The sequence below is a fragment of the Colobus angolensis genome, unplaced genomic scaffold (genome assembly GCF_000951035.1).
Source record: "Colobus angolensis palliatus isolate OR3802 unplaced genomic scaffold, Cang.pa_1.0 Scaffold51, whole genome shotgun sequence".
In the NCBI taxonomy this organism is placed as follows: Eukaryota; Metazoa; Chordata; class Mammalia; order Primates; family Cercopithecidae; genus Colobus; species Colobus angolensis.
The window spans coordinates 12,525,615-12,540,238 of record NW_012118599.1 but is presented as its reverse complement, the minus strand read 5'-3'; the positions used below and the strand labels follow the sequence as shown (position 1 = coordinate 12,540,238).

Sequence of the window (14,624 nt, the reverse complement as noted above, 5' to 3'; positions counted from 1 at the left end):
ACGTACGGGTGGAGTGGGAGAGTGGAAGGCGCACACCCATTGGTGCTGTTTGTATTCTGCCTCATCTGCCTGCTAACGATGTGATCCTAACAAGTTGTTGAATCTCTATTAGCCTTAGTTTCATTAGCGTTTTTTTTTTTTTTTTTGAGACCGAGTCTAGCTCTGTTGTACAGGCTGGAGTGCAGTGGCGTGATCCCAGCTCACTGCAACCTCCACCTCCTGGGTTCAAGTGATTCTTGTGCCTCAGCCTTCCAAGTAGCTAGGATTACAGGCGTGTGCCACCACACCCTGCTAATTTTTGTATTTTTAGTAGACACAAAATTTTGCTGTGTTAGCCAGGCTGTCTTGAACTCCTGGCCTCTTTATCCACCCACCTCAGCCTCCCAAAGTGCTAGGATTACAGGAGTGAGCCACTATGCCCGGCCTAATTTCATTAGCTTTTAAATGAGGTTAATATTGGCTAATTTGTAAGGTGATTGTGATCTTTGGATATAATGTAGGTAAAACTTTTAAACCTAGTTTCTCACACACAATAGGTACCTGAGAAATGATAACTGCTGTTATAGTGAGCGAAAGCAAGGGATGTTTATACTTTTGAGGAAACATGGATGCTTGACTTTTAAAAAGCAGTCTGCATTGACTCAGAGGCTTCTGAAGCTGTTTTTCCTAGGTATTGTTATCCCCCTTTCCAAAAAACAACCGATCACATCTCCTTGGCTTTGGCTCAAGGAAGGAGGGAAAAAATTAGTCTTCTAAAGCTCTCTGGATATGGCAAGTGTTTGTAGTACTTAAACTTACTGTAATTATTATTGTAAACAGGCCCAGGATGTTTTGGTGCAGGAGATGGAAGTAGTTAAACAAGGAATGAGCCATGGAGAACTCTCAAGTGAAGCCTATAACCAGGTGTGGGAAGAATGCTACAGTCAAGTTTTATATCTTCCTGGGCAGAGCCGCTACACACGGGCCAATCTGGCTAGTAAAAAGGACAGAATTGAATCACTTGAAAAGAGGCTGGAGGTTGGTATCCTTTCAGAATTTTAATTTTAAATGTACTTTGATTGAGGTAATGAACCAAATAATGCCACTGGAGACAATCTCAGAAAAATACACCTGAGGTGCTTATTGCCTTTTTAGTTCTTGGAGAAAAGTACATTTAAGTGTTGGATCTTCCTTGGCCTTGTTTGTTGTTTTTGTTTTTTTTATTTTATTTTTTTAAAGAATTGTTGACCACCATGACTAAAGAGTACCCTGCAAGTTGACCAGAGGTCAATCAGAACCTTTAGATGTAGGAGCAAGGAGCCAAGAAACCAACACTAGTCACTCAGAACAGGGCAGGTCATTGCTAGCATAGCCTGTTTTCTCTAAAGAGGAATCTCAGCAGTACCAAGGAGTTTTATTTTTATAGCAAAGAGAGCACATTTACAAAACTTAAATACAATTCTGTTCATACTTGGATTACTGTGAGTTTGAGTTAGGGAGGGCAGAGCTGGATTCTCTAGACAGTGGCTTCCATGATTTTCCATGTCTGTGAAAATGTTGATAACATACTAGATGCGTATGTTTTCAACAGGACATGTGGTTTCTTAATTTAGTCTTCATATTTTGAATTCCAGAATCTGTGTAGGCATTTTGCCAATGGCATGTAATTGTGGTTCACAGGCCACCAGGCTGTCTTGTGCTTTTTTTGTTTTTTTGGAGACCGAGTCTCAGTCTGTTGCCAGGCTGCAGTGCAGTGGTACAATCTCGGCTCACTCCAACCCCTACTTTCCAGGTTCAAGCGATTCTCCTGCCACAGCCTCCCTAGTAGCTGGGACTACAGACACGTGCCACCACGCCCAGTTAATTTTTGTATTTTTAGTAGAGACGGGGTTTCACGGTGTTGGCCAGGATGGTCTTGATCTCTTGACCTCGTGATTCACCCGCCTCAACCTCCCAAAGTGCTGGGATTACAGGCGTGAGCCACCGCCCCCACCATGCCTTGTGCATTCTTAATGGTAATCTTTAGGGGCATTTCTGAGGCCAAGGTGGGATGGGAGAGAAGGGGTACTTCAGGCAGTCATATATAGAAAACGGGCTTGGTTTCCTTTTCTATGTGATTATCAGTTTCTCTTTACAAAAAGCACATTTAAAAATATTTTTATTTAGGGTTAAAACCAGAAGTAGTAAAATCACTTGGGGTGTTTGGGGCTGTATGGGGCTGGGGAAATGAGCAGGAAAAAGCAGTATCTTTTAATTTGAGTTACTCTGAGTTTTAATTTGACCTTTAAGATCACATATATATAGGCAGCTGATGGTTAATGCCTGTGAACCTCTTTTTTTCTCAGTTAATGAGAAATGACTGGTTCTGAAGTAATTCTCATCTTGGTTAAAATCTTAGCAGTTCAGAGCTGCTAATTATTCATATTACCAACTTCCAGCAGGGTGTGCTGTTGCTCTGTGTTACGGTTCAGTGTTAAAGCCAGGGAAGATAGAACATCAGTGGTTAAATTGTAAGTTACAGTTTTTGGTTGTGTAGACTTCGTTTCTTATAAATGGTAGTTAGCAGTGTAATTGTGATCTAAGGTCAGCATCATCACTGATTGAAAAGCTATTTGGAAAGCTTCTTTGTATCATTTATATATAAATACTTAGGTTTCTTATTAGTATGAAAATCTTCTCATCTGAGGGAGGTAAAGTCTTTGCCGCAAATGGCAAGGACATTTTGTGCTTTTTAAAATGGTAGAAAATTTTTTTCTCCCTAAATCTCATTTACTTTGTTGAGGCACTAACTTTCATGACAGCAAATAAATGTGTCACAGAGTGAGTGGTGCCATAAAGTACAGTAATTTTTATTTCTGTGTTGAATTGGTCTTATGAATTTTAAAGGGAAAAATACAGAAAGAACTACTCCTGTTCTTTTGGAGATTTATTTGGGTCGTTTATGAGCAACCATTAAAAACATGTGGTTCTCTTTGTTCAGTTCAGTACCAGGAACTGAAATCTTCCGTTGAACTATTTTTGTTGAAGGATTGGTGATTTTGGAGAATATTCATAAAGCAGTCTGAAGTCATTTTTCTTTTCTTGACTCTTGGATAACTTATTTTATCGTTGACCCAGCTAGTCACTTTTAAAGAATACTTAATCAGGTCCTTTAATTTAGTAAACTATGCTTATTTCAAATGAAAGTTCATGAAATCTTTTAAAAAAAGAAAAGCAGCTCAAAGACCCGAATAAACAAACCCCCATTTTATTTGTATCCATCCCTAATTCAGAACTAGGTTTCTTTTAGCTTGTTTTGGTTTTTGAAGATAGAGTTCTACTGGTTTGAAATACATAAATATTTTATTTCAGTTGTGGTAATTCTTTCATTTCAGTTGATTGCTAAATTATAAACATTATTCAAAGTTTGTTGTGGGGAAGGAACTCCAGTTATATTGTATAAACTAAATGTTATACTTAAATTATCCTTTCCACTCTTAGGTTCAGGAGATAAGCCCTCCTCTGTAAGCACTGTATGCCATGGCTGCCAGTGTGTTCGATTTTTGCTGTCATGAACTTTGGAACTGTGAATCTAAATTATGGCCCTATCACTGCCTATCAAGCAAGATGAAATCCAGCTTTGTCGTGGCTGGTGTCTCCTGAATGGATTAAAAAAAAAATGCCCTGAGGTTTACATTGGAGGTAGTCTTTGAGCCATTCATTACTCAGGATTAATATTTGAAACTTTAGCACTTAAATGAAAATCCTTAAGATACTCATTTAAAACTAATAGAACCATCTCAGATTTTATGTAGAATGTGGTAGAGGATGTGTGTGAGCAAGGAGTTTGTTAAGTAAATAGAATCAGAATGTAGTTACAGGTCAGAAATAAGTGGAAAAGACTTCTGAATTGTAACCAAGTCCATGTATTTTATTCTGCTTCGGAGGCAGAATTAAGTTTAGAACCTTGCCAGACTTTTGTGTGTAAAATAAGACAGCAAGAGCAAACACAGCAATGACAGTTAATATAAGGAAAGGAAAAGTTATGAGAGCATACCATGCTGAGGCCATTTTTACATGGTGGCAAAAAGCCCAGTGTGTTTTAATAGCTTTAAAGGCACTAAGATACATTGTACAGGAGTAAAGTGATTGCTATTTATAGTGGTATCCCAAATTAATAACAAAAACTTTTTTATTTCTTTTCAGTGTCATGTTTTTTTTTTAAAGGGAGGGGTGGCTGTAATTCAGTGTAGAAAACATTTTCACAAATGGTTAAAAATAAAAGAGCTTTAGTACTTTTATTTATTCACACATTCAGTAATTATTACTGCCTATCTACCATGTACTGGACACTGTTCTAGGTCCTGGGGATAACAGCAAGGAACGAGGCAGACAAGTTCTCTGTGTTTGTGGGCTTCAGTTACCTGGAAAATGCTTAATGTGGAGAACCTCATTTTCTGATGATGCCAGATAAATGAGTCATTACTGTATTTGGGAAGTGCAAATAGAATTTGAAGTGTTCTAATTAGTTTCTACTTTGAGTGGAAATAGGAAATCATCTGAAGACATAATTATTTTGAGTGAAATAATTTCCAGTAGGTGCAGAAGTGAAATGAGAAGTCTGAATTTAGGCCTGCCATTAAATTTAATAGTATTCGAAATAGTATCTAAACTGCTGTGTTGAGGAAGTTTGGCTGAAAAGTGGATTTTGTCATGTTAGCTATAAAAATGGAAAGGCTTTCCTTAGAGATAGAAAGTAGGTCCAGAAGTAATACTACTTCTCCCTGTAATTTACTGGCACAGTCAACTGTAGTCAAGAAATATTATATAACATTGACTTCTTAGAAGTAAAGTAACTTAAAAAACACAGATAACACACTTAAAATCCTTTTCAGTGTATTTGTAGCTCTTATGGGGACCGCTGACTTGTCTGAAGGTTATATTTCTGCAAAATTGGCTGCACAGTAGATCTCATTTTCTCAGTGATTTTCATTATAAAGTCAGATATTTTTACACAGGAAAAAATTTCCTTAATACTTTAAAGAGGGAAAACTTAGGGCAAGGATTTAGTTAGTAGACAGTTCTGGGTAGAGGGCTGTATGTTGTCAGATATCAGCAGGTTTATGCTTATGTTGCCTTGTGTAGGGGTGGGGGAAGTGACCTGTGGTACAGGAGAGGAGTTCACAGTACTTTGGAATGCTCTGTCTTTCCCAAATTGTGTTCTCTGCCATGACGCTTAAAGGCACTGACAGATTTCGTAGTTGTTTCTGGTAAGAACTTTATGAGCTGGACCAGAGATCTTGATATAACCAGGTTGCTTCTATTATGCCTCAACATGAATTGAATTTGTTTTATGCAGTTGACGTGTTTCACTTCCTAATGTATGCGGATGTAAAGTGCTCTTGTATTGCTTTGTTCGTGTATTACTGTCCTTGGAAAGGTTTTTAGTAAGGTTTTGCCTTCCTGGTTAGCATGCCTTTCAGGGATGCAATCTGATGGTTGCTAACTCATAGATGCAAACAATAATTTACTTTCTTGTACCTGCATCTCATCAGAGTAGAGAAGGTTCACTGATAAAAATGCTGGTAAGTAGTATAGAGATTAAAGGAGAATCACTCATGGACTCCTGTTGTTTGCAAACGTTTTGGTGATTGAACCACATCTTGACTATTATATGGGATCATATTGCTGAATGATGGACTGGGAAGTGGAGCTCCCATTGACTGTATATTTATTTTGGGTATCCTTAAACCTGTTTTTCCAGTGGTATAAGGTTATATTCTGGGCCCCCAAGCAAGAGTTTCAGTGAGGGGTGCTCTCAATGTTTCTGAAGCTCACTATAACGGACTTTTACTGAAGACAGCATTGGAGACCCAAGGATAATGTGTTTATTTTGGAATTACTTAAGCTTAGTAACCTTAACAAACTTAGTGAGCTTGAAAGTAACAATTACACTTTTATAAGTCCCATACAGCTCCCTTTTGTAATGACCCGAGGAAACACTTATGGTTCTACTGATTCATCTCCTGGGGACCATCAGTTTTCCATTGGTCTCTGGCCAGTCTTTTTTAGACAGTTTCTCTTCTATGCATTTAAAAAAATAACATTTCTAGGCGTCTTTCTATAAATAATACCTGTGCTTTGTAGAAGTTTTAAAAGAAATAGAAAACATAAAGAAGAAAAGGAACCTACTATGCAGACATAATCACCTTAAACATTGTGGTGTATATATGCACACACTCCCCCACATACTTCCATATATCTTTTTTTTTTTTAATCTTTGGATGAAGGTGTTTAAAACTAAACTGGGATAATCATATTCTACATTTTTCATTTAATAGTTGTAAATGTGATTAAACACTAGTTATATTCCACGCTACTTCTAAAAAAGTGGTAAATGCAACCTTTTTTCTATACATTTTTTTGAGAGATGTTTGTTTTCTTATAGTTTTATAGCTTGTTAATAAAAGAATTTAGAATTTTAAAATACAAACTGAGGAAAGGAAAAACTTTTCTCAGGTGTCAGAATTCTTATAAGTGGGTACATATAGGTGAGAGTCTAAATCAGGGAAAGAATGATGGGCAGAATCACTAATTAAGGTCTTATTTCTTGTTTACATGTGTCTAGAATAATTTATTTTTCGGGGAGCTGTCTGATGACATTTAAGCCATTCAGTTCCACAGCTTAAATTTTTTCAGGCATGTTTGCATTTCAGAGTCTGAGCCAAGGAGGACATTCGGTTTATTAGCAGTGGTGTGGCAAATGTATTGGACTTTTTAAAGTGGGGCCCAACTGCATGGCATCATCCCCTGGTGGCTGTGGCCTAGGGCAAGCCACAGAGCCACTTGGTGATGATGCCAGCAGTTGTGCCCTACTTAACCTCGCTGGGTCTTATATTTTCTTATCTGTAAAATTGGGTAATAGTTTTTTTTGTTTTTTTTTTTTTTGATGGAGTTTTGCTCCTGTTGCCCAGGCTGGAATGCAATGGCACGATCGTGGCTCACTGCAACCTCTGCCTCCAGGGGTCAAGCAATTCTCTTGCCTCAGCCTCCCGAGTAGCTGAGATTACAGGCGCCTGCCACCACGCTTGGCTAATTTTGGTATTTTAGTTGAGATGGGTTTCAATATGTTGGTCAGGCTGGTCTTGAATTCCTGACCTCAAGTGATCCACCCACGTTGGCTTCCCAGAGTGCTGGGATTACAGGTATGAGCCAACTGTGCCCGGCTGAGTAATCCTTTTCATTTGATGGAAGTGTGAGTTTGAGATAATATAAGATTAAATGAGATACTGTGTGATTAGCGAATAGCAGGTTTTAGTAAATGGGAATTCTCCCATGTCTCTTCAAATCTATATCACCCTTAGAGTTACCTAAATTGGATTATACTTGGTTTGATACTATGAGGTATTAGGAACTAACCTCACTTTAAACAATCAGGTGGCTAAGTTTTTATATTCTGTAAATTCTGAGGAAAGTCTGAAATTTGAGACATGGGCTGATTTTAGGAGAGAGATTGTTGTACTGAGTGAGGCTTAAAACTCAGATTTTGGTTAGTATAAATAGATTTTTACATCATTGTGGATTTTAATCTAACATTTCATGTATACATTTTGGTGTGTTGAAATAGTTGACATACTTGTAAATTTTAATGTCTCGTTATATTTCATTACATTGATGTTTCATGGTTTATGGTGTATGGTCTTGAGAAAGTAGCCTTTAGAGTAGATACAGTATTGAATTTGACTTATAATATCTTTTGGCTGGGCGTGGTGGCTCATGCCTGTAATCCCAGCACTTTGGGAGGCCAAGGTGGGCGGATCACAAGGTCAGGAGATCGAGACTATCATGGCTAACACAATGAAACCCCGTCTCTACTAAAAATATAAAAAAAAATTAGCCGGGTGTGGTGGCGGGTGCCTGTAGTCCCAGCTACTTGGGAGGCTGAGGCAGGAGAATGGCATGAAGCCGGGAGGTGGAGCTTGCAGTGAGCCAAGATCCCACCACTGCACTCCAGCCTGCCGACAGAGCGAGACTCCGTCTCAAAAAAAAAATTTCTTTTATTACAAGAATTTTCAAATGTACCCCAAAGTATACTGGAATCTTCATGTATTCTTACCCGGCTGTGATAGTCATCAATCATAGCCATTCTTGTTTCACCTGTTATCCCCCCTTCCACTATTATTTTGAAGCAAATTTTAGATACTGTATTATGAAATAGAATTATGATGCATAAAATTTGTCAGCTTGGTCTTCCTACCTACCGATTTGTATGTGGATATATTCTTAACTTCCTTTTTTGAATTGAAGTTTACCCTTTCATATTTGATCAAGTCAGCTTTAATTGTATCGAGAATCGGTCTACTTTAAATTCCTATTAGTGATAGTGAACTTCATTTTATTTAAGACTATTAGAAATTTTGTGCCAGTACGTATTTAAAGCACAGTGTGGTGGCTTCTAAAGCAAGGTGTCCATCAGGGCAGTTGCTAGTGCTTGTTTTAAAAAACTAATTTAGAAATCTGAATCTGGTTAAATCTGAGTCTGGCTTTTTCTTTGAATTTTAGGAAATAAAGTTTTGTACTGTCTTGCACCTCAGTGTTGTTTCTGTGTGTGGATGGGTGTTGGGAGGAGCTGGGCTGATTTAAGCTAGTCCTGTCCCTGTATGCATGTACATTTCATGCTTGAGGTTTATTGGCTCAAAAAAGACCAGAAACTGTAGGTTAGGATTTTTCCTCTTAAAGCATATTGAGCAGTCATAGGTTGAGCATTTTACAAAGCATGCAGATATCTTCCTTCATGTTTTAATAATCAAATGACAGGCGTAAGGTAACTAAGTTCAACTTGAATATTAAAAGCTGTATTCCATTTCTTCTTTATATGTTTAATGACTATATAGTTATTTGGCTAAATTAATTTTTTTCTGTGCTTAATTTTTGTACAACATGTTCATATTTGCTTGGAACTTTAGCACGGTATTTGAGCCAGAAGACTTACAAAGCTTGAGCTAAATGAAATAAAATTGTTGGCATTAAATGAAAGCTAACAACTTTGAAGTTTTAAAATCTCTGATGGTTTGAGAATAATAAGTGACTCCACTGGATGAAGTGAGGTAGTTCCAAGATACAGGGTACCGATAATACTAAACGTACCTTGATGACTAATTAAGCAGTTTCTGAGTATGGATGTTATGCTGTTACACCAAACTGGAAATGGACTATCCATGGAGCACAGTGTATAGCTAATTGAGTTATCTTAATGAATGAAAATATTAATTCGTATGACTAATTTTTAAAACGCATTGTATGTATTAATTTGAAATTATTTACTCTTACGGTTTTGGAATGTGTATTTGAATCCAGATATGATTGGAGTATGTAATAATGGGTATTCTTAGAACATGTTGAATTGTTTTTCTTTTTTGGAGATAGGGTCTTGCTCTGTTGACCAGGCTGGAGTGCAGTGACACGATCATGGCTCACTGCTGCCTCCAACTTCCCAGGCTTGGGTGATTCCTGCCTCAGTCTCCCAAGTAGCTGGAACCACAGGCATGCGACACTATGTCTGGCTAATTTTTGTATTTTTTGAAAGACAGTGTTTCACTGTGTTGTCCAGGTCAGTCTGGAACTCCTGGGCTCAAAGCAATCCATCTGCCTTGGCCTTCCAAAGTGCTAGGATTATAGGCGTGAACCACTGTTGCCTGGCTGAACATGTTAAATTATAGAATAAGGAACTTGAGTATAACTTGATGGATTTAGTTGCTCATATCTTATTGGAAATGAGGACTTTTTGGTAGGTATAGTTGAGAAAACAGCTGATACCTAGCTTCTGTAATGACTCTGGCTGAAACAGAGTTTGACATCCTAATTGCCTGTTAGAATCATATGGGAGCTTTTAAGGACACAAAGATCTGAGGCCATTTAAATCAGAGTCTCTCGAGTTAGGGCACTGGTAAGTTTAGCTGTGGTTGAAAACCACTGGCTTAAAAAGACATACTCCAGAAATATTTGAAGTGGAAGGGAGTGAGTAAAAATTATCTTCTCTCCTTAATGGTGTGGTAAAATTTATGTGGCAGAAGTTTTGTCTTTTTTTTTTTCTTTTTTTTAACTCTAACTCCATCCCACTACCACCTTTCTAGAACTTATACTCAGAAAGTACTGCTTTTGATTTCTGGGGAAAAACATTTTTGCGTTTAGTGTACAGAAGAATTGAAGATGAGGATTTTTTTTTTTCTCCTGTGGAGGTAGTGTTTCTATTCCCTGTATACCGTATGTTTATAATATCCTTACTGAGATATAAATTACATACCATAAAGTTAAGACCATTTAAAGTGTATAGTTCAGTGGCTTTTAGTAAATTCACGTAGTTGTGCAACTACTATTAGAACATTTTCATCACCTCAGAAAGAGATTCTGTATCAGCAGTTACTCCCCATTCCCCCCAGCTTGCCCGCCCCTAGGCAACCATTAATCTACTTTTTGTATCTATAGATTTGCCTATTTTGGATATTGCACATAAGTGGAATCATATAGTATGTGGTCTTTTGTGATGGGCTTCTTTCATTTAACATAATGTTTTCAGAGTTCATCCATGTGGTAGCACATATTAATATTTCTTTTTCTGGCCGAGTACCATTTTATTGTGTGGATAATACCACAGTTTGTTTATCCATTTGTCAGTTGATGGATATTTGGGTTGCTTCAACTTTTACCTATTATGAATAATGTTGCTGTGAACATTCGTGTACAGGTTTTCGTGTGGACATGTTTTCATTTCTCTTGGGAAATACTAGGTGTGCAATTGCTGGATCAAATACTTAGATACTTCCTTCACCGTATTTGAACTTCAGGGTTAGAAAATCTTCCCATAGAGTTGGGAAGCACCGCGAGTCCATGTTCTAACACTATTTTTACACTGTAGGACAGAGGTCCAGTGTGTGTTATTTGGTCTTGTGGTCCACAAGGGGCAAACTCCTCACTTAAAAGAAAGACCAACTGTTTTTCCTTGCTGTGTTTCCAGGAAAGGGTCCATGTAGACTTATATTGAAGTTGGAATTTTAATGAAGTTTTTAAAGCCTCATCCTTTTACCCCTTAGTTATTAGGGAAAAGAGCAAAATGTTTGAACTGTTAGTATCTGAAAAATAATAATCGTAATTAGACTTGACATTTGTTGACTGCTTATTCTGTGCCAGGCACTGGGCAACTGAGGCTTTTTATGTCTGTGATCTTATTTGAGCTTCATAACTTGTAGCAATGACTGCCATTTTACTGATGGAGAAATGGAGACACATAGGTTAAATAACTTGCATCAGCTCAAAACAGCTGGGCAGCAGTACTGGGTTGTAAGAGTGACTCACTCTTACCCCACTGTACTGTGCTGCCTGCCCTCAACCAGTATATCCTGGCTCCCTTAGAAGACATATAATCATTGCCATGGAACATGGTTTGATTTATCAGAGGTTCATTTATAAAGGACATTAACAGTTTTCATGAATTTATTGTTCAAGTAAATTGCAGAGGAATAAAAGCTTAACTTTTATAAAAATCTGAAGAAATGGTTTTAAAGGAGCTTCTTCATTTAAATTAATTTTAGATCCGTCTCATGTTTGTAAGGCACATACATGCAGTGTTACTCCCCTGCCTCCACCTCCCATGGGCTTATTTGACTTTGACTTTTTTTTTTTTTTTTGAGATGGAATCTTGCTCTATTGCTCAGGCTGGAGTGCAGTGGCCTGATCTTGGCTCATTGCAACCCCTGCCTCCTGGGTTTAAGTGATTCTTCTGTCTCAGCCTCCTGAGTAGCTGGGACTACTACAGGTGTGCGCCACCATGCCTGGCTAAATTTTGTATTTTTAGTAGAGTTGGGGTTTTGTCATGTTGGCCAGGCTGTTCTGGAACTCCTGACCTCAGGTGATCTGCCTGCCGTGGCCTCCCAAAGTGCTGGGATTACAGGCGTGAGCCACTGCACCTGGGTGTATTTTTTAAAGTTCTATTTTAATTGACAAATAATAATTGCATATATTTATCGAGTAAGATGTGATTTTTTCCATACACATATGTGAAGTGATTAAATCAGCTAATTAACATATTAATTCCCTCAAATGCATACCATTTCTTTGTGGAGAGAATATTTAAAATCCTTTTTTTTTTTTTTAAATGAAGGCTTGCTCTGTTGTCCAGGCTGGAGTGCAGTGGTGTGATCTAGGTTCACTGCAACCTCTGCCTCCTGGGTTCAAGTGATTCTCCCACCTCAGCCTCCAGAGTAGCTAGGACTACAGGCATGTGCTACCTTGCCTGGCTCATTTTTGTATTTTTAGTAGAGATGGGGTTTCACCATGTTGGCAGGGCTGGTCGTGAACTCCTAACCTCAAGTAATCTATCCACCTCAGCCTCCCAAAATGTTGGGATTACAGGCGTGAGCCACCATGCCCAGCCTAAAAATCCCTTATTTTAGCTATTTTGAAATAAACATGCTTCTGTGATTACCATGCTGTGTAATAGATCACCAGAACCTATTCTTCCTGTCTAACTGAAACTTTGTACCTTTGACCAACATCTCCCCTTTCCCTGTCTACCCTTTACCGCGCTATCCTATGGTAGCCACCATTGTACCCTCTACTTTTATGAGATTAATGTTTCTAGATTCCATATACAAGTTACATTGTATGGTATTTGGCTTTCTGTGCTTGGCTTATTGTAGTTAGCAGAATGTCCTCTATGTCCATCTGTTGTTGCAAATGACAGGATTTCCTGTTTTTTAAAGACTGAATAGTATTCCACCATATTTTAAAAATGCATATCTTGGCTGTTGTGGATAATGCTGTAATGAACATGGAAGTGCAGACATCTCTTTGACATACTGATTTCAATTCCTTTGGATATATATACCCAGAAGTGGAATGGCTGGATTGAATGATAATTCTGTTTTCAGTTTTTTGAGGAACCTCCATACTGTTTTCCGTAATGGCTGTACTAATTTACAATACCACCAACAGTGAACAGGGGTTCCCCTTTCTCCACATCTCTTGCCAACACATACTGTTTTTCATTTTTTAAAATAACCAGTCTAACAGGTGTAAGGTAATACCTTATTGTGGTTTTGATTTGCATTTCTCTGATGATTAGAGATATTAAGCATTTTTTTCATGTACGTGTTGACCACTTGTGTGTCGTCTTTTGAGAAATGTCTGTTCAGGTCCTTTCTCCATTTTAAAAATAGGGTTACTTGTTTTTTATTGAGTAGTTTGAGCTTTTTTGTTCATTTGTTTGTTTTTTGGATATTTTGGATATTAACCCCTTATCCAGGCTGGGGCGTGGTGGCTCACACCTGTAATCCCAGCACTTTGTGAGGTCTTGTTCTTTTTATTGATTAAAAAGTTCTTGTTCTTTTTATTAATAGCCACTATGCCTTTTATTTTTTATTTTATTTTATTTTTTTGAGATGGAGTCTTGCTCTGTTGCCAGGCTGGAGTGCAGTGGCGCGATCTGGGCTCACTGCAACCTCTGCCTCCTGGGTTCAAGCGATTCTCCTGCTTCAGCCTCCCAAGTAGCTGGGACTACAGGCGCCTGCCACCATGCCCAGATAATTTTTGTAGTTTTAGTACAGACGGGATTTCACTATGTTGGCCAGAATGGTCTTGATCTCTTGACCTCATGATGTGCCTGCCTCAGCCTCCCAAAGTGCTGGGATTACAGGCGTGAGCCGCCATGCCTGGCCCACTCTATGCCTTTTGATTGGGGAATGTAATCCATTTACAGAGTAATTATTAATAGGTGAGGGACTTAACCAGTGCCAATTGTTTTCTGTTTATAGATCCTTTGTTCTATTTCTCCTTGTGTGTGTGTGTGTGTGTGTGTGTGTGTGTGTCTGTGTGTGTGTCTGTCTGTCTTAATGGCTTTCTGTAGTGGTGTGCTTTGGATTTTATCTTTTTATCTCTTGTCTGTCTGTTACAGACTTTTGCTTTGTGGTTAGCTCGAGGCTTACATAAAAGAGCTTATATAACAGGGTATTTTAAGTTGATAACTTAATTTCAATTGCATACACAAACTATACACTTCTACACCCCTTTCTCCTATATTTTATGTTTCTGATGTTATACTTAAAATTTTTATATAATATTCCCTTAACAAATTGTTGCACTTCAGTTGTTAATAGTTTTGCCTTTTAACTTTTATACTAGAGATATAATTGATTTACTCACTGCCATTAGAGTATTAGAATGTTTGGATATGACAGCATACATACCACGCCCCGGCCTGGATAAGGGGTTAATATCCAGAATAAACAAAAAACAAGTTTTGTACTTGAATATATTTTCATGTTACTAATAAGTGTTTTCTTCCTTTAGCTTGAAGAACTCCTTTTAGCATTTCCTGTAAGGCAGGTCTAGTGGTGATAAAGTCAGCTTCTGACTGAGAAAGTCTTTATCATCCATTTGGTTTTGAAATACAGGATTGCTGGGTATAGTATTCTTGGTTGGCAGTTTCTCTTGCTCTCTCTTTCTTCTCTTTCTTTTTCTTCTCTCTTCTTTTCCCTTTCCCTTTCCTTTTCTCTTTCCCTTTCCCTTTCCTTTCCTTCTCTTTCTTTTCTTTTTGATTTTTAAGTGTATCATCCCACTCCCTTCTGGCCTGAAAGGTTTCTGCTGAGAAATTCTCTGATAGTCTTGTGGAG

The 14,624-nt window shown here is 38.0% G+C and overlaps 1 protein-coding gene across 1 annotated transcript in view; it reads left to right on the top strand.

The window, feature by feature from the left end:
- CDC5L (cell division cycle 5-like) overlaps window positions 1–14,624 on the top strand; it is a 58,953-nt gene that overhangs the window by 40,517 nt on the left and 3,812 nt on the right. Inside the window, exon 14 of the mRNA XM_011960304.1 lies at window positions 820–1,017. Within this exon, the coding sequence (XP_011815694.1) occupies window positions 820–1,017 (198 nt within the window). The remainder of the gene's footprint in view (window positions 1–819; window positions 1,018–14,624) is intronic.